The sequence below is a fragment of the Amphiura filiformis genome, chromosome 1 (assembly GCF_039555335.1).
Source record: "Amphiura filiformis chromosome 1, Afil_fr2py, whole genome shotgun sequence".
Classification (NCBI taxonomy): domain Eukaryota; kingdom Metazoa; phylum Echinodermata; class Ophiuroidea; order Amphilepidida; family Amphiuridae; genus Amphiura; species Amphiura filiformis.
Window position 1 is genome coordinate 94,059,176 of NC_092628.1, and position 18,465 is coordinate 94,077,640.

The 18,465-nt window shown below is 35.1% G+C and overlaps 1 protein-coding gene across 1 annotated transcript; it reads left to right on the top strand.

The window, feature by feature from the left end:
- Positions 1-2,886: 2,886 nt before the first annotated feature.
- On the top strand, positions 2,887-17,041 carry LOC140158180 (cytosolic arginine sensor for mTORC1 subunit 2-like). Its single transcript, XM_072181318.1, has 10 exons — positions 2,887-3,005; positions 4,346-4,472; positions 7,419-7,489; positions 8,133-8,311; positions 9,147-9,297; positions 10,041-10,167; positions 11,829-11,927; positions 12,756-12,838; positions 13,305-13,399; positions 14,100-17,041. Exons 2-10 carry the CDS (start codon positions 4,360-4,362, stop codon positions 14,160-14,162), a joined length of 981 nt encoding a protein of 326 aa, XP_072037419.1. The 5' UTR covers positions 2,887-3,005; positions 4,346-4,359; the 3' UTR covers positions 14,163-17,041.
- The last annotated feature ends 1,424 nt before the right edge of the window (positions 17,042-18,465 follow it).

An 18,465-nucleotide genomic window follows, 5' to 3' on the forward strand; every position in this document is an offset into this window, starting at 1 on the left:
TCCTTGGAAACAAAAATTTGATATTATTTGTACTCTGATCTTGGTTATGAGACCTAAAAAAATGTTTGTATTGCCTCTTTCCGACCGACTCAAAAATCTGAAAAAATAGGGTCATTTTTTGTGAACATTTTAATACTTGAATTTTCATATGTTTTGCCTGTTTATAATCTACAAATGTATACCACCAAATATTCTATTTATTTTTAAAAAGCGTGGACAAACCTTATTAATCATTGCTTACCATCATATTTTATGGTTAAAGGGCATTTCGTGATCCACAGCCTCATCCCCCCACTTTTCTCAAAAAAGTTGAGATTTTTATACCAATGGATACATACATGTACATCTGGCTATACACAGTGCAAAACTTCTAAGTTCCCCCTACTACTTTTTAAAATAAGTCGAACAATATTTTACGAAATGTAAAAATGTAAAAAGATATGTATAGCCCTATTTGTTTTACCCCTTTGGACCAATTTATAGCGTCATATACATCATTGCATTTAATCACAAAGAAAAGAGTTTGTTTTAAAAGTTGCACCTAAGCAGGCAGGTTTTTTTTTTGTAATTAGGGATTCAATCATGTTTCACCGTTGTTCATCACCGATTAACAACGGTGCGTATGCGTGGGCAGCTTTAGCTTTAGCTGCCGAGCGAAGTAAACCACACAGACGCACCAGATGCAAGTTGTTAATCGATGATGAACGACGGTGAAACGTGATTGAATCCCTTTCAACAACGAAAAAAAGCTAAAAATTGTCTATCTAATTCACACGATTACATGTATTTCATGCGGAATGAACAGTTTAGTCATTGCCACTAAACATACAAGAAAATCAATGCTTTCCCGTTGATAGCAACAAAACAACTACATTGTACAAGAATAGAAGGGCAATATTTAGTCGCTTCCTCCAAAATAATGAAAACTACATGTAGCGCACACAAGTTCCAGGTATGGCAAATTTCTGACACTTTTTATCGCGTATACGCGCTTCCATTATCTTGCGTTCGCGTATATACGCTACTGGCAAAGTGTGGGTTCGTCACGGATTATCAATGGTTGTCGCCTGTACAAATGTATAGGAAAAGTTGTTGAAACCCAGTTGAACAAACACATGAATTGGTCTGGCCTGCTGTATTGTTTGAGAGTTGACTCCTATGGACTCAGATGCAACTTTTAACACAGTTTAAAACTGTCTCTTTTTTACATATAATGAACCATTGTGACTGAACGCAATGAACGTGTGATGCTAAAATTTGTGCCTTAGGTGTAAAACAAATAAGGCTACACAAGTCTTTTTTACAAGTTTGCATTTCGTCAAATATTTTTTGATTTATTTTAAAAAGTATTTAGGTGGGAACTTGTGCACCCTGTATTTAATGTTCATGTGCGGTACCAGATATCTCTTGCAGATTAATTCGTTTAGCACAAGTATCACCAAATTTGAATTTTGTTCTGGTATACCAGAACGAAATTACAACAGTGGCCTACGTAGAAGTGTGATACACCAAATCATGCATAACTCGCAAACGCTAAATCGGAATCAACTGAAATTTTGGGAATGAGCTTTTTTTGTGGATAACTTCCGAAAAATGTCATAAAAAGAGGATGCTAGGATCATGAAATCCTCCTTTAACTTAAGTTTTTTTAAAATATTGTAGCAACATGTCTAAAAGAATAAGAAGATGTAAACCGACCAACTAACCTTGACTTTGGAGTTTAAGGGCAATTCCAAATTTCCAATTGATACTTAACTTTTATTAAATAAAGCTTAACTCAAGAATGCAACATCCTAAATAGGTCAAATTATGTGAATCCTTATGAGTATGTGTACATTAGTTCAATGTATCTGGATACGGTTCAGTCAACAGCTTCAACTAGATCATATAATCGCCAACTTTTATTTACTTTCAATTGACTGTTTTACTGCAGACAAAGGATCGTACCGCCGCATTGGCGCTGGACTAGTAAATTCCAATTTTCTTTGCTTCACCTCATTCAGTTGTTCGGCTCAAAATAAAAAGGAGACATATACATGTACGGTAAAAGCTAACATTTTATGGAAAAGAAATACTAATCTATTTTTATGGAAATGTTAAACCATGGAAGTTGAAGAAGAACATACGGAACACAAACAGTGACAAACTCAAACTGACACAAATGCAACATTTGATGGTCATGAAACTCATGTCAGACATTGTCAGATGATTAATGTACGGATAAATGAAGTTGAGTAAAATCATGAGATCAAAGATTTAATTGTAACGTAGCTTCATTGTCACTGTTAACAATCAATAATTTGAGAATGCATGATAAATGAGATAAGCTTACAGAGTGATTGTCATCACTCACGACTTGCGGTTGGCCTAAAAATAAAATCATGAATGAATGTCAGAATGATTCTCGACGCGACCGGTAAGTCTCAATAATGATTGTACACGATACTGATCATATTGTCAACACAAATACAAATACTTACAGACACTTCTTAACAAAATGTTCTTTAATATCCGAAAGTATCTGAAATATAGTAATACGTGATATAAACACACACCTCCTCTTTCAATTTCACACACCCCAACTTCAAAATGGCTCGATCCGGTTCTCAATCAGTACATCCGGGCAATCGTGTTGTTGTTGTCAAACTGGATGTTGTTCGTGAATTTTCGTGGGTTTCCTAGTTTATACCCAATATCAATGCTATATTTTATCATTTAAAATGCATTATTTCTCTGTCTATTTACATGAATCATTATTTAAATAATTTTACAGACGGTTACTGTTGGTTTAAATGGCTATTGATTATTAAAATTATCAAAAATTAAATTGAAGTTGGAATCTATATGGTAACACTAAACTCCATCAATTCTGTCCAGTTTAGGTTTACAGAAAGCTTGTGAACTAAAGTGAGCAAAGCTCGTCATCAGGTGAAAATTGGAGAAAAAGTTGCAGCACTGTTAACTGCACATGCTGCACTGCACTGTATGAGAGCAGCTGAACAAAGGTAAGCTTTTTAATAGCATAATTACCATAAATAGTACAAGCATAAAAATATAGGCACGTCACCCCAACTGAATAAGTGCACATCGTTACCAACCATCATCCGTACTTGCACTGCCACTGCCGCAAGTGATGCATGGATTAAATACAATGACCCCGGTCAATGTCAATGAAAATTATTAAAGGGGCATTTCGTGATCCACAGCCTCATCCCCCACTTTTCTCAAAAAAAAAGTTGAGATTTTTATATCACTGGAAACCTCTGGCTACATAATGTTTATGTACAAAATATTTCTTGCAGATTAATTACGCTTTTGCAAACATATCGTGAAATTTGAATTTCGTTCTGGTGCACCAGAACGAAATTACAACGCATTGTCTACTATGGAGCAGTGTAATACACTAAATCATGCATAACTCGCAAACGCAAAATCGGATTCAACTGAAATTTTGGGAATAGGCTTTTTTCGTGGATATCTACTGAAAAATGTCATAAAAAGAGATTGCTAGGAAGCCTAGGATCACGAAACACTCCTTTAATAGCCTGGTTAAAAATCATAACATCTTTCGAGATAAAGAATTGCAGATTAAATACAATAAGTCAATATGTCAATGAAAATTATTAATTTAAACTTCAACACTATTTGTTTATTTCACTTACCGGGAGAGCTTTCGAGGAACTTCTTCGTCATCAGCCGATGTTGTTAGCTTGAAAACGGCTAGAGACCAACCTGATCAGGTGATCAGTTCCTCGAAAGCGCTCCCGGTAAGCGAAATAAATAAGTAGTGTTGAAGTTTAAATTAATAATTTTCATCTTCGAGATCACTAAAACTAAGATTTATAGTGTGGGATGTATACATCATGTTGGTTTCAAACTACGTCACTTAGTAACTAGATCAGTCCGTGTCTGAGGTGGGCCTTCATCAATGAAGTTGACACTAATTTGGAAGAAGAAGAAGACAAACAGACACAATTGCGCTTTCTCATTGGTTGATTATGTCATGCCATGCCATTAGACATTCAGACCATTTTGGCTTAAATTCTGACTGTTAAAAGTGAGTCCTAGTTAGACTTAAGTGAGTCCTAGCCCTGTCTAAATTCAGGTGAACCAGGACTTACTTTTTTACCAAACTGAGTCCAGGTAAGTTTTCACCTTTGGGCTCTGAACCCATTCTTTCTGAATCAGATTCCTCACAGTCTGCAAAAACATCAAAAGCCTTTGTATTGGTGCTATTCCAAAAAGGTAACATTTTAAACAAAGGTGTCTGTCAAGAAGGTATATATATACATGGTGACAACTACATACTACGTAGAGTGATTTAATAGATTTTTTTATATTGTAGATCCGCTGTTCAGGATGGAGCTGCATATATTATCTCATCGTTTGCATCTGATGTCTATTCTTAAAGAAAACATTGATCTATTCACACATCATTTAATTAAGCTAGCGTTGCTACAAGCAAATAAAAGGTGAGACAAGATACCCAGAAAATGAGAAATGTCAATGAATCTAGGGCCATTCTTTTGTTGAATGTTTTATGCAATTTTAATTTTTGATTGATTTTACCCATAGTTTGATAATTATACAGTATCATAGAATTCTATCTACAAGCATATACCGTATTCATTCCAATAAGCGCCCAGGGCACTTAACAAAGTCATTTTGGGTGGACGCTTATTTTTTATCTTGTGTACCTCATTTTTTCATAAGGGATGTTTATTAGAGACAAATTTTCGTATGTTATAAAAGGGTCTCGAGACGTTCTAGTAGCTTTTCTGATGCAGAAAATGTATTGCAAGTTTACGCAGGACTTGTAGTCCTGCAGCTATTTCACTGTATCGACATCTATCTGTTACTTCAACATTAATGGTACCCTTTAGCAAATTGAAAATACCCTGGGTGGGCGCTTATTGGGGCATGGGCGCTTATTGGAATGAATACGGTGCATGTATAATTGCCTCTAAATCAAAAAAAAATATAAAAAAAACATAACAACAGCAACCTGTATCAGTAACTCTGCTGAAACTCCAAATAATGTTTTGGTGGAGGGTAATCTGCCTTTCATCTTTCATCAAAAAAACCCTCAAAGTCTTCCAATTAGATAGAGGAAATATCACAATTGTGAGCACCGTAAATTTTGATTTTGACAAGAAAAACTTGAAAAACTTGGTGTTTTTTTTTGGTTTTTTGTTTTTGTTTTTTTATTAGTCAATTATGCTTTACAAATCCACTTGATTACTCACGTTTTTAGACGTTTCATCTTCCTACGGAAGACTTCATCAGTAATGTGATGAACTAGCAACACTCCTACTCTCATCTCCAGAGGGTGTAGTTCTTTGTAATAGCTGGTCATATACATGATTGAGTGAGTATGTCCCTTCATCGCGGTTGATAACGTTGGCCCCCCGTTTTCTGATCCACATTGCTTCTCTAATCCATCTGGTTTGCTTACATGAGTCTTTGTCGATTACTTTGGCTCCATCCCAATGGTAGGAAAAACAGCCCATCGTGTCACCAACTCGCGGGAATTAGCGGAAGAACTAGCTACCGTCAGAATTGACGACGAGGACATTTTTAATTCACATGATGTTGTGTCACTGTTCACGAATACACCTATCAATAAAACGCTGGAGATAGTGAGAGATTATCTGGACAAGGACACCACGCTGAAACAAAGAACATTACTTAACACCGAGGACATTATTGAATTACTTGAATTTGTCTTGACGATTTACATATTTTTCCTTCAGGGAGAAATTTACATGCAGAAGTTTGGAGCGCCATGGAAGCCCGGTGGCGCGATTATCGCGAACATTTTCATGGAATGGCTGGAACAAAAAGCCATAGCCAATGCACCCATCGCTTGTCGTCCAAATTATGGAAAAGATATGTCGACGATATCCTCGAGATTATACCAAAGGGCACTACGCAAGAACTGACAGATCACCTCAACAAAGCGGATCCAACCAACAACATAAAGTTCACGCACGAGGAAGAAGCAGAAGGAAAAATACCTTTCCTCGATACGCTGATCAATCGGAAAGAAGACGGTTCGGTAAAGACAACAGTGTACAGAAAGAAAACGCACACCGACCAGTATTTAAAACTTTGCTTCATAACATCCCTTACACCAAAAATTGGGTGTAGTCAGAACATTGCTTGATCGGAAAGACGCGATTGTAACGGAAGAGGAGGATAAACAACAGGAGGAGGAACACATCAAACATGCGCTAAATCAATGTGGATATCCTAACTGGACGATTGAAAAAGTAAAACATCAGATCAGAGATAAAACCAAAGCGAAAAAGAAAGTAAAGGACAAGAACACAGAAAGAAGTAAGGGCATGGTAGTGATACCATATGTCCAAGGTGTATCTGAAAGACTGCAACGTGTGTTTAAAAAGCATAACATCCAGACAGCGATGAGACCACACAATACGCTGAAACAAAACCTTGTACACCCCAAAGACAAAATAGAAGCCACCAAAACTTGCGATTGTGTTTACGAAATACCATGCAAAAGCTGCAAGAAGTCGTACATTGGGGAAACCGGCAGACCTTTCGGGTAAGACTGAAAGAACATTTAAAAGAATCGGAAAAGTAAACAGAGAGAAAATTCACACGCGCTGTTCGAAAGGAGTCGGTCGATGAAATTAACAAGTCCGCCACCACAGAGCAGGTTTCGCAACAAAACCATGTCATTGATTGGGATGGAGCCAAAGTAATCGACAAAAAGACTCATGTAAGCAAACCAGATGGATTAGAGAAGCAATGTGGATCAGAAAACGGGGGCCAACGTTATCAACCGCGATGAAGGACATACTCACTCAATCATGTATATGACCAGCTATTACAAAGAACTACACCCTCTGGAGATGAGAGTAGGAGTGTTGCTGGTTCATCACATTACTGATGAAGTCTTCCGTAGGAAGATGAAACGTCTAAAAACGTGAGTAATCAAGTGGATTTGTAAAGCATAATTGACCAATAATTGATATCTAACAATCCTGATGAACTTATTCAAAGAGTTGAAAAACTTGTGTTTATGGAAAACTATCAAACTGCTGGCATGCAAGCATAACATAATAATCTATACCTAGAAATCAAGGACTGGGCTGTTGTTATACATTAGCAAGTTCTGGTTCTAGTTACATCAGTCAATGCTGTGCTGCTCACTGCTCAGACATAAATAAGTCATCTGACCATAGCACTGTTAGAAAGTAGTTTGTGCAGTAAAAAATTCATTTGATGACCTCTCATGCTATCTTCCAGAGCAACTTATAAGTAAGATTTTTAGAATGGGTCTTATATAGAACAAAGGAGTTGTGTTGTGGCATATTTGAACTGATCAGATAATAACAAACATTTCTATAAATTCAATCAATTATATTTAATTTCCATTCTACCACTTACAGCTGCAAGTTTTTTAGCTTCACTGAGACTACAATGGGATACACATTGATAGTAGATGAAGATGGTATCAAAGGTAGGTGTGGGTTTGCATGATAACTTAACTTCATAGCTCAAATACACAGTGGTTATTAGGGGCAATTTGCTCCACAATATTACAAAATAGCCTCCAATGTGAAAAACAATGTGGCAATAAAAAGGGGTTGATTTTCATAGAATCTGTTCAGAATAATACAAATGAAAATGTAATCAAAAGACTATTGAAGTTATTATGCCATAAAATATTTTCATTTTAAAGGGCACCACAGCTCATCCCTCCAAACTTGCTCTAAAAAAGAGATGATCAGAAACCTACGACTACATAATGATTGTGTGCATAAGCTTTCTTGCAGATTCGGTCATTTGATAAAGATTCCTTCCAATTTGTATTTGTGGGCTATTGACAGTAATTATGTGTAACTTGCAAATTCAATGTCTGAATCAACTGAAATTTTGGAAATAAGTTTTTTTATTGATATACTAAACCATACATTAATAATGATGCTATAAAATCACAAAATACCCCTTGAAAGGTTATTTTCTTCGGTATTAAAAACTGCAAATGTCAAAAATTTGATTTTTTTTTTCCTGGTTTTATTAGAGCTGGTCATATTTTATTTATGAGTATGCATACAAATGTAATCATGTGTATGTTGATGAAATGTTTTTGTCTATTTTAGAACTACCACAGAAAGAAGAGTTGCAGAAGCAAGGCAGTAGATGGGTGGTCCTCAGCGCTTCCTCTGGTCCATCAGAAATATCAGGATTAACGGAAATCACCAAATCTGTCATCATACCACTAGCCAATAACAACCTGTCCATCATGTCATTATCAACATATCAGACAGATTACATACTGGTAAGAGAGCCAGGGGTTACCAATTGTCTGATCACTTGGTGGAACTCTTGTACTCATTTGCACAAACTCATCAGGAATACTTATTAAGATCATACTTAACAAGTAAAAAGATTAGATGTATACAGGTTTTGACAAAAAAAGTTACACAATTTAGAAAATAGTATTTACTTTGTCGTCAAGGTAATTTCTTGAGCTACTACATAAGCTTTATTTTAATTGAAAAGCAAAATGCCAAATGTGGCCAGACTCATTTTCTGGACAATTTAGTTAATTGAGCATAGCATTTGAGCCCGAGCAAAGAAACCAAGTGAAGTTTTTCTTTTGACCAAGATGGTACTCATTCCACTGCATATAACATTGTTGCCATGACCACTTTTTTATTTTTTTCTACAAAGCAAAATTACAAATGTATAATTTTTATTGTTACAGCCCTTACTTGGGGATCAAAGCTTAAAATGATTGGCTCATTAGGGCATGTGTGGTCTAGCGGTAGAGCATACGGCTTGATATCATAAAATTGTGGGTTCAAGGCCCAACACTGTTAATGTGTCCTTCAGCTCTTGCAACACTTAACCTCAATTTTTACCTCTCTACTGAGGTGTACAAATGGATACCAGCTTATAGTAGGGAGGTAAACAGATTCAATGTGTAGGACTAGCAACCCACCCACAGGAACATTACACAGAGAAGTCTATCCTAGTTGCTGCTGAAACAGAGATGGGCACTTAATGATGCACTGAAAAGTGTAGCCACCCAAATTATCCCGTTTTAAAACTGCAAATTTTTTAATATTAACTCTATTTTCATAATATTATATTTATTATGCATGCTGCAGGTGAAAGAAGAGAACTTACACCATGTTGTAAGATGCCTTTGTCCTCACTTCAAAGTTTTTCACGATGTCAACGGTGAAATGGTGCCTTATAAAGTAGATACATTAATAGAAGATCAAGCTGATCCACCAATTATAGAACGGTTACCGGATGGTAAGTGCAATCTATAAGACACAAGCTGATCCACCAATCATAGGTGTAGATCCTGGGGATAAATCCCCCACAGTATTTTGCCAGGGGGATGGTTCATACAATCATCCCCCAATGTTGACGCCTGTATGTCATTTTCTGACCAAATTAACCTCATATTTGCCTATTTTAGCCCCAAAGGTGCAATTTTTGTGTGCTTTGTGTGTGTTTATTCCACTTTTGCACCATATTTCATCAGTTTAGCTTAAATATGGCATGCATTCTACACCACTGCCACCAATTATAGAACAGTTCCCTGATGGTACATGTAAGCTGTAAGGTACAAGTAATGTGACATGAAGGACGAAGATGTTGCATTCTGTTGGTCGCATGTACAGTTTGGCTGTATGCTATATCTTTGCTGATCTGGTTGCTATGTGCACTCCTTAAAATTTTGTACAAAGAGCATTATTTATCAAACTGATGTCACAAATGAATTTTGTACAAAGGGCATTTTCAGCTCCCAGAATATGAATTTATTTGCAGCTTCCCTCATGGTGGAGGCAACATATTGCATCAAAAACCGCAATATTTCTAGTTTCAATGTCAGTTTATCAGCAAATTAAAGGCTTTAAATCAAAACTGAATAAGATTTGGCTTCTTTAAGCTTAAGTGTTACAAAAGTTTACATGTGTAGCGCTTATATTGTTTTGGAGCAGTGATGCAAAAACAATTTATGTTCCTCTATTTTATGATTTTGTTTCCAGGTGTTTGCAGAAGTATAGTTCATCCATTAGCAAGTCCACAGAATAGGTTCTTAATAACAAGTCTACAAATTGACTTGTTACCACAGGTCATATCAACATTATTGCAAATAATGTTCTATTCAAATAGGTAAGAAACTTTTTTTTTGTTAAACTGAGATCAAATATAATATGTTCTGTCATAGTTCTGTTACATGCCTTGGGCTGAATAAGCATAGATGCATTTTGTACATTTTCAGAAAGCAGAAGGGTTCTGACAAGACCTGTAGTGACTATACCTGTTAAAAATTCACAAGATATGTAAAAGAATTTTGTGATCGGTTTTTTGTTATTTTGCAAGATTGATTATTCAGGGTATATTTGTTTATTATTGTTTTGTTGTTGTTGTTTGTTCTGTCTTGTTTTTTCATTTTTTGATTGATTGTTTGTGTTTATTTTTATGTTTGTTTGCTTGTTACATTATCATTTTATTTGTTTGCTTGCTTGTTACATTAGTATTAGTTAGCTTGTTTTTGCATAGTATACCTACCACAATAGGAAAAATATAATGATTAAAAAGTACTTTGCATTGATTTTGTCTGATCTTTTATTTCCATTTCCGTTAAATAAATTGAGGTTAGATTTTGAAGCCAGACTATAACCATTCTGTTCCCTACATATTGGTATTGATTTGGCACAAATATGTCAACATTGATTGATGATAATAATGTTAATTATGTAGTAACTTTTGTCTGTAGGTGTGATTTACAATGTGCATATAAATAAAGTCACTTTTTAAACCAGACTATAATCAGTCTCCTTCCTACCAATTGGTATTGATTTGACACAGATATATCAACATTGATTGATGAAAATCAAATGAACTATTGCAACTTTTTATATCTCCTGCAATGTGCAGAGTACTTTGCTCCTGACTAATAGGGCACTGATATCTAACTTTCTATGACCCTCCTCAATATATGGGGCCTATTTCTGAGAATTTCTAAGCAATAATGATCACAACACTTACTATTGAAGGAAAGCTGCAAGTTATCTAATTTCCTGGTGATAAAGTAAGAATACAAATGTATTTTTCCGGTGCTATACTTTCTTTCTATTTACTGTTTCTCTTCTTTTAATTCCATGAAGTTGCAGCTTTTGCCCCTGTTGTGGTCTATAAAGATGACAGAACCCTACCTATGCCTTGGTCTTATTGCAGGTGGCATGAATCAATAATCCCTAATAATAGGCTAAGATGAAACAATTGGAAACATATGCGGCAAATGAGTTCCTAATTAATTGTTTCAAATTCAATAACTGTTTGAATCATTAGTGATAAATGCAAGTCATTCTAAAAAGTAGGCCTTGGGTAGCATGCGTTATGTAGCAAGTATCCCCTATCCCTATACAGTGTGTATCAACATAATTGGAATCCATCTGTCGCCAGTAATTTTAGACAAGATTACAACACCAAAATGCAACATTAGATTCACCTTATTAGAAGATTAATGTAGTAAAATGTCACAAAACCATCAATTCTGGTTGTTTAAAGAGGACCCAATGTTGCATGTGGAAGAAGTGGGGTTTTTAATGAGTATCAAAACCAGGGCTCAGGGGTTACATGATTTGCTTCTAAATTACACAAAAAAGCCATTGAAAAATGTGTGTCAGTGGCATATACAAGGGCTACATTTCATACAAAATATGCCTTGTAATCATGAGATCTAATCTGATGGGTACCAGTCACTTTGAAACGACCTGATCTACCTGTTTTACACTATTAACAAGATTCAATGTGATTTGATTTCATAGTTTCCTGCCAAATCCACAAGATGGTCATGAAAGGTTCTTCTCCATTTCTATCATAGAAGATAAGATTTCATTAGTACTAGACACAGATGCCCTAGCTTTGTAAGTAGATTTTGTATGGCAGTTAAGGCATTTTAAAACTTTTAATGGAAACTTAATGAAGGATATTTTACATACCTGTGTTTTTGGTAATGATCTGATACCATCCTCAAGCAGTAGGGACTGGCTGATTGTCATCATCACACCTTGATGGTGTAGGTGTTTAAGTAGAAGACTTTGCTAAATGTTAGGTAGATCTTAGCCCCCATCTTTGTTTAACTTGCCTTATTATTTTTTTATTTAATAGTGATATAATATTACTGCAATTCTCATGGTAACATTTATGTCAATTTTTATTGTTTCTCAAATACCTTATTGGGAAAAACAACTTTGTCAACATTTTTTTTCCATTTGCAATCTTTGTGAGGACAATGTTCAAATTGTAGAAATATTATAGTTATCCAAAAGGTGGCCCTCAATTTCAGGTTTATTCGTAAACACTATATGTATATTTCATTAATTTCTATTCTTGTTATCAGGGTCTTAGCTAGAAATTGAGGGTTGACAGTCATTTGAATAAAATTGCCTGTCCTAATTTGACCTTTAAAACATTTACCAGACATCTATAGCCCATTGGGGGTTCAAAGAGTTCAAATATGTGCTGATATGGCCTAGTTCTACAAACCTGGTCTACTAAAAAGGTCAATTAGCTTCTCAAAACATACAATGTTATAGCATCTGTCAAAGGCATTAATTTTGCCCGTCCCAGGAGCAAACTGGCCGTCTAAAATGACGGCCAGATGGGTGGCTAGCTAAGACCCTGCTTATTATATAAGATGGTGTAACACTGCTGAAACTCATTACATTTGTGTTACATATTTATGTTGTCAGATTTCCAAGTGGAATATTAGGGACGGGTACTGAAGAGGAGTGTTGGAAGATGGTAAAGATAGGTGCAGGTCCACTGGGATTTGGTAAGTATCAGATTCATTGATCGATTGGGATTAATCAATCAATTGATCAGTTAGTGAATTCATAGGCTTTTTCATTAATTCACTAAACAATTAATGTCCATTCAAAGTTTAATCATCTTGTGCATGATTTTTCTCTTCAAACGTATGTTGGGTAATTATTTTAAATATAGCTATTATTCTTCGGTTCACCTTAAGTTTGGCAGTGACATCAGTGTTTTTTCGTGGTTGCACTGTAAGCATGCTGACAAACCAACCTTGTGCGTATACGCTCTGTGCGATTACACATGCAATTCGATACTATGACCAGCGATATATGCACCTACATCACTACTTAGCTTTAGACAAACCAATGTATAGACTTATATCCTACAGATTGAAATAAATGGAACAACAATACATATCCTTATTGATTTCATATTCTGATATGATTATTAATGATATAATTCAATGTTATATACTTCTGCAGAGGAGAGTGGTATTGTAGCACAGATATCAGAGCCATTAGCTGAGGCTGACATCCATATGTACTACATCAGCACCTTTCTGCATGATCATACACTGGTAAGGCATTTAAACAAACAAAACAATGAGCAAATAAAACAAACACACAAAATGGTGAATAGACCAAACAATACATTTTTATCTACTTATAATTGTGGTTTATGTTGAACTCATGAAGCATCAACAAATTTGATGATATTGTCACTGAACTGTTCATATAATGGCTTAGAAACGATGATGTGCAAGGTAGCCGAGTGGTGTACACTATCACTGCTGGGTCAAAGGTGTTAGTTGCAATCATTCAGAATTATAATATTTCTAGAGTTTTGTCAAAATGTTCCTACCCGGTCTAAAACCGAATTGTGCTTGTTGATCATATTAAGACACATGAATTTTGATAATTCGAAAGCCTCATAGTCACAGCTATACCAGTTGAATTCCATATCTTAATTAATCTTAATTTTCACACAGGAAGTAGGAATGGGGTTACCCCTGGTGTATGAAATTAAGTGGGTATATGTATTTTAAATGGAATAGACCATTTAGTGAATATGTATAGCTAGTGACTAAATAACAAATGATTTGGGGGTCCATTTTAGACAAACTTACAATCAATCATCAGGTAGATCTAATGGGGTAAATGCTTGATGAATCAAACTTAAGATTATTTGGAAGTCTATATAAGGCAAAAAACAAATGAACAACTTCTTGTTTGTTCCCAATCATATCTTTTTTGTATTTCTATTTTTTTATTTTGTAGATACCAGAGGTTGATATAGATAGAGCCTTAAGTCTTTTACAAAATCGTCAATGTATTCAGTAATAGCAGACAGGCATTTCAGAAGCACCTGAAAATGTGACATGATGGTGAAACAATACAGGCTGATAGACAATGAAGGGACAATGCTTGTGTGTGGCTCTGAATCAAATTGAACTGCCAAGATAAATGTGACGTGTTGTGTCAAAAGGAGACACTTTTGGGCAGGTTATCAATTTTGAGGTTTTTACATATCTTAAATATAGAGATATTTTGCTCCACAACGCTGTTTTCCTCAATGAAATCGGACATTCCTAAGTGAAGATATTGAGTTTGTAAGTTATGGTATTATAAAATTTGAAATTGAGATATCGGCCCTTAAAAATATTATTGACAATGTTGAGAGTAGGAATTACCTTGAAAAATGTCTCAAAAAATACAAGATGCCAGTTATATTCCTGTCTGAAACTATCAGACAATATTTTTAACATTAATTCGCAACAAACCCAAATTGTGAAAAAATCACCCCCGGGCAGCTTTTTGGCTATTCCTGCCCAAAAGTGTCTCCTTTTTACATGACACGTCACAAAAAATATGACTCATACTTGTATGCTGCAGGTTTTGCTTACTTCAATGCATGTTTTCTGGGACCCAGGCATTTGGGTTTCATCGCACGCTTGCCAGCAAATCTATCTCACAGAACTACTTGTTTTTTGGAGAGTTCCCATAGACTTAGTACCTCCCTGATGACAAATATACAGTACCTTATGGAAAATTGTTTTTCCAAACATGTTCTGGCCACCACCCCATGTAACTAATTCATGAGGTTTCAACAATTTTCCCATTACTTGTATAACTAAGCCATTTACTTTGTTAGTGCTTAAACAATCCAATATTTTATTAAAATGAAACACTTTCCATTAAGTTGTGGAGTGTAACCACATGATATTTACTATTTTTTTTAAATAATGATCACCAGAATATCTCTTCTTGCAACATATTGGCTGTTTAATTGTGACCAAACATTTGTAACATGGTGGTGAAGGAAAACATTTGGAAAAGTGGTCTTCAATTCGTTATAGATTGGCTCGTCAGATTGGAAAACTTTTTTTAAAGCTATGCAATATGTATTACAGTAAGGATTCACAATATGTTTTTAATTTGTTGCTTTCAAAACTGTATGCTTTTCGTCCAAAATAATGTTATGTTCACTAATTTTGCTCCTTTCAGCCAGAAGATGTTACCATTTACTTGAATGAGCTAGATGGGGAATGTACTTCTTTATAATGAATTTAAAATTATGGGTAAAAAAATACCACTTGTTTACTCAGATATTTTGTCTGCGGTAGAACTTCTGTTACTGCATGATACACCTTTTACTTTGTTTAATTCATACTAGGCAAAAATGATTCTGTTTTTGTTAATACAAAAGTCACAAAATCATGCATCAGTCATACAATAGCTAAGCACACTTTGCTTAGGTAACCGGCCTAATTTGTGTGGATGCCATTCGATATCAATCCTCTAGTTCATGGATCTCACCTTTACAGAATTTAACGTTTTATGCACCAAGAAGTTTACTAATCTACTTGGTAAAAGAAGCAATATCTATTGGCAATGTTACCAGTAGATTTTATTTGAATACATCAGTAACTATGTCTCCAAACTTTGAGCCAAGATCACCATAATAATCTATATCATACTAGCAGTTGGTGTGATCAAGAGACAGATTGGGCTCTTGCAGTTGAAATCCATACACCCCTATAGAAGACATTATCTTAATTTACCAGTATAGATTTGAAATAGAGCCATCCATTCAGGTAACCCCATGTGAAATTCACACTCCCTGGGTGGAAGATTAACGGCATGTCTTCCATAGGGGTGTATGGATTTCAACTGGAATAGTCCATTGCCTGTGATCAAACACTGGTAGTATTCATGCAGCATTACTGGCAATTCAGTTGTTGATAAAATGTTTTATTGTGTTACAAGCTTATGCCCATATCACACAACTGTACTTGACTTAATTAGTACCCCTCCCCAACATATAATCAGGGCCATCTGTGTACTTTTCTGGTTTACATTTCATTTTTAATGACTGAAATAGGGTCAAAAATTCATAATAAAGTCACATAAACAATCTTGGTTTCGTTAACCACTCTTTTGCATGGAAAATGTCTGAATGAAAATGTTTGAATATCATATCACAATGAATAATAAGCGCCACCTTAAAATGAAGTTTTTCTGTGATTTCGTTATGAATTTTGAGCTTATTTCATACAAAATAAAGTATAGTGAAATGGGGGTTACACAAAATTGTAAGCTATAAAAGTACTCAGAGGGCGCTCATTAGGCCGAATGCGGTTATATGATACAGGTAAAAGCTGTAACACAAGATTACAATTTCACTTAATGGTTCAATGAGATAGTGATATTTAACCACCTGACCCAATCAGGGCAGCATTTGCATACACTATTTGCTATATCAGCTTTCAGATAGGGTTTTCCAAGACATGTATATATGTGACATGATAAAGGGAAATGAGTCAGATGTCGCTAATATTGATTTTGAGATATTGGCAACGAAAGTGTTAAAATTCTTTTGTTTTATATTGTTTTCAATATGGTGTTTTCAGTTTCAGAAAGCTCTAAATATCCTCTTTAGAAACATGTAAAACTCATTTTCAACCAGGGTCGACATGTGACTCATTCCCCTTGATCATGTCACATATATGTTTGAAGAGTTTGTTAATAGAGCTTGCAAGTCACACAGCACCACCTATCACTGATATTATGTGACAAATGGGTGTAAAATGAATCGTATGTCAAACAAAATATATTCTGCTCAATTCAGGCCAGTCAGAGTGGTGCCTGAGCTAGCGGTGTTTGTGCTCAACTATTGAGAAAAATAAATCCCACACTCAAAGGGAAAAGTATGGATTCAATTATGTCATTGTAATGGGTTTTGTGTTTCCCCCATCTGCATGATTCTTGCTGGGAGGGGGAAACCTTTTGTTTTTACCTATTATTTTTGTCATACCTCTATAACTGCAATACATATGGCAATATAAATGTGGCTTCCTTGACTCATTTCTTCTAAGATCAATGTCTTACTCTACAGAAATAAACTGTATTATTTTAGCAAAAAAAACATGAAGAATATGTCCTGAAGGATCTGACTCGCCTGAAGAAGACTTCACTTCAGCAGAGTGTGTAAGATGATGCAAGACGCAAATAGTACATGCAAGTATAGGGAATTGATATACAATTCAGAGAGTGTGAAAAAAACTCAGAACAGGTAGGAATCAACCAAGCAAGTCACCACTGATTACATGTTCTCATGAGCTTCCTTTTCTGTTTAAAATATTTATTCTTATTTTTCATTGAATATTTCTGCCCACACAATAGGCTACAATATGCTACAAGTGTCATATAAATTACACTTTGGTTCCTGAAATATTAATATTTTCACGTAACAAAAAGTGATTAATTAGGGAGGTAATTGAACACATCTTGTGGCCATATCTCAACATCAATTCTAAGTCAACATATGACTACTCATTAGTCTTCATTGCATCACAGTTACTGATGCTTAATATCAATAATTTGAGATATATAAAATATAAAGTAGGTTATGGTGTCTCCAACGGAGATGCCTTAAAAAATCTCTTATATGTTTGAGTGACCATAACTTTGAGTACAATTAATGAAAAGCAATCAAATTTATATGAACTTGGGGATCATTTTATTAGCTGCAGTATGATACGACAAATGAATGATTGAATGAAATTTGATGCAATTTGAAAAGTTGGAAATTCAAAATGACTGTGCGTGTGAAACTGCATAGGCTAAAATATTCCATTCACCTGATTTTGCACTAACAGCTTTTTTGCAGTTTTTTTTTATTCAGTCATAAGAAACATACACCCACCTATGACCTTATCTATATATGCATGACTATAAATGAAGTTAACACAGTAAGTAAAACCAAGAATAATAATTGACACAGCTTTCAGTTTCATCTCGCTACCAATTTAAATCATCTCATATCCAATGGCAAAGTCCAAAAAAAATCCATTCAACAGGCATGGCTGAAAAGTTGTTGAGTATGAGTATTTGTACCCAATACACTCATTATGCATGTAGCAGCTTATTGGGGTTAAAGACCTGTGCATTAACAGGTGAGCATGTTTGATATAGTGTTTTTGGAGCTGCAACATTGAGCAAATTAGCTATGGTAAATCAAACTCAGAACGCATAATTACACTTGATTAACAGGCAGTTATTTGAGGATATTAAAACTCAGTAAGAATTATTCAGATGGAAATATATTATTTAGTTCTACACATTACTGACAAGTGTAAAATTT

Coding starts and splice junctions, on each gene's coding strand:
- LOC140158180 (XM_072181318.1), top strand. CDS start 4,360: ATGGAGCTGCATATATTATCTCATCGTTTGCATCTGATGTCTATTCTT. Junction 7,490..8,132: donor AGATGAAGATGGTATCAAAG/GTAGGTGTGGGT, acceptor TGTCTATTTTAG/AACTACCACAGAAAGAAGAG. Junction 13,400..14,099: donor TTCTGCATGATCATACACTG/GTAAGGCATTTA, acceptor TTTATTTTGTAG/ATACCAGAGGTTGATATAGA.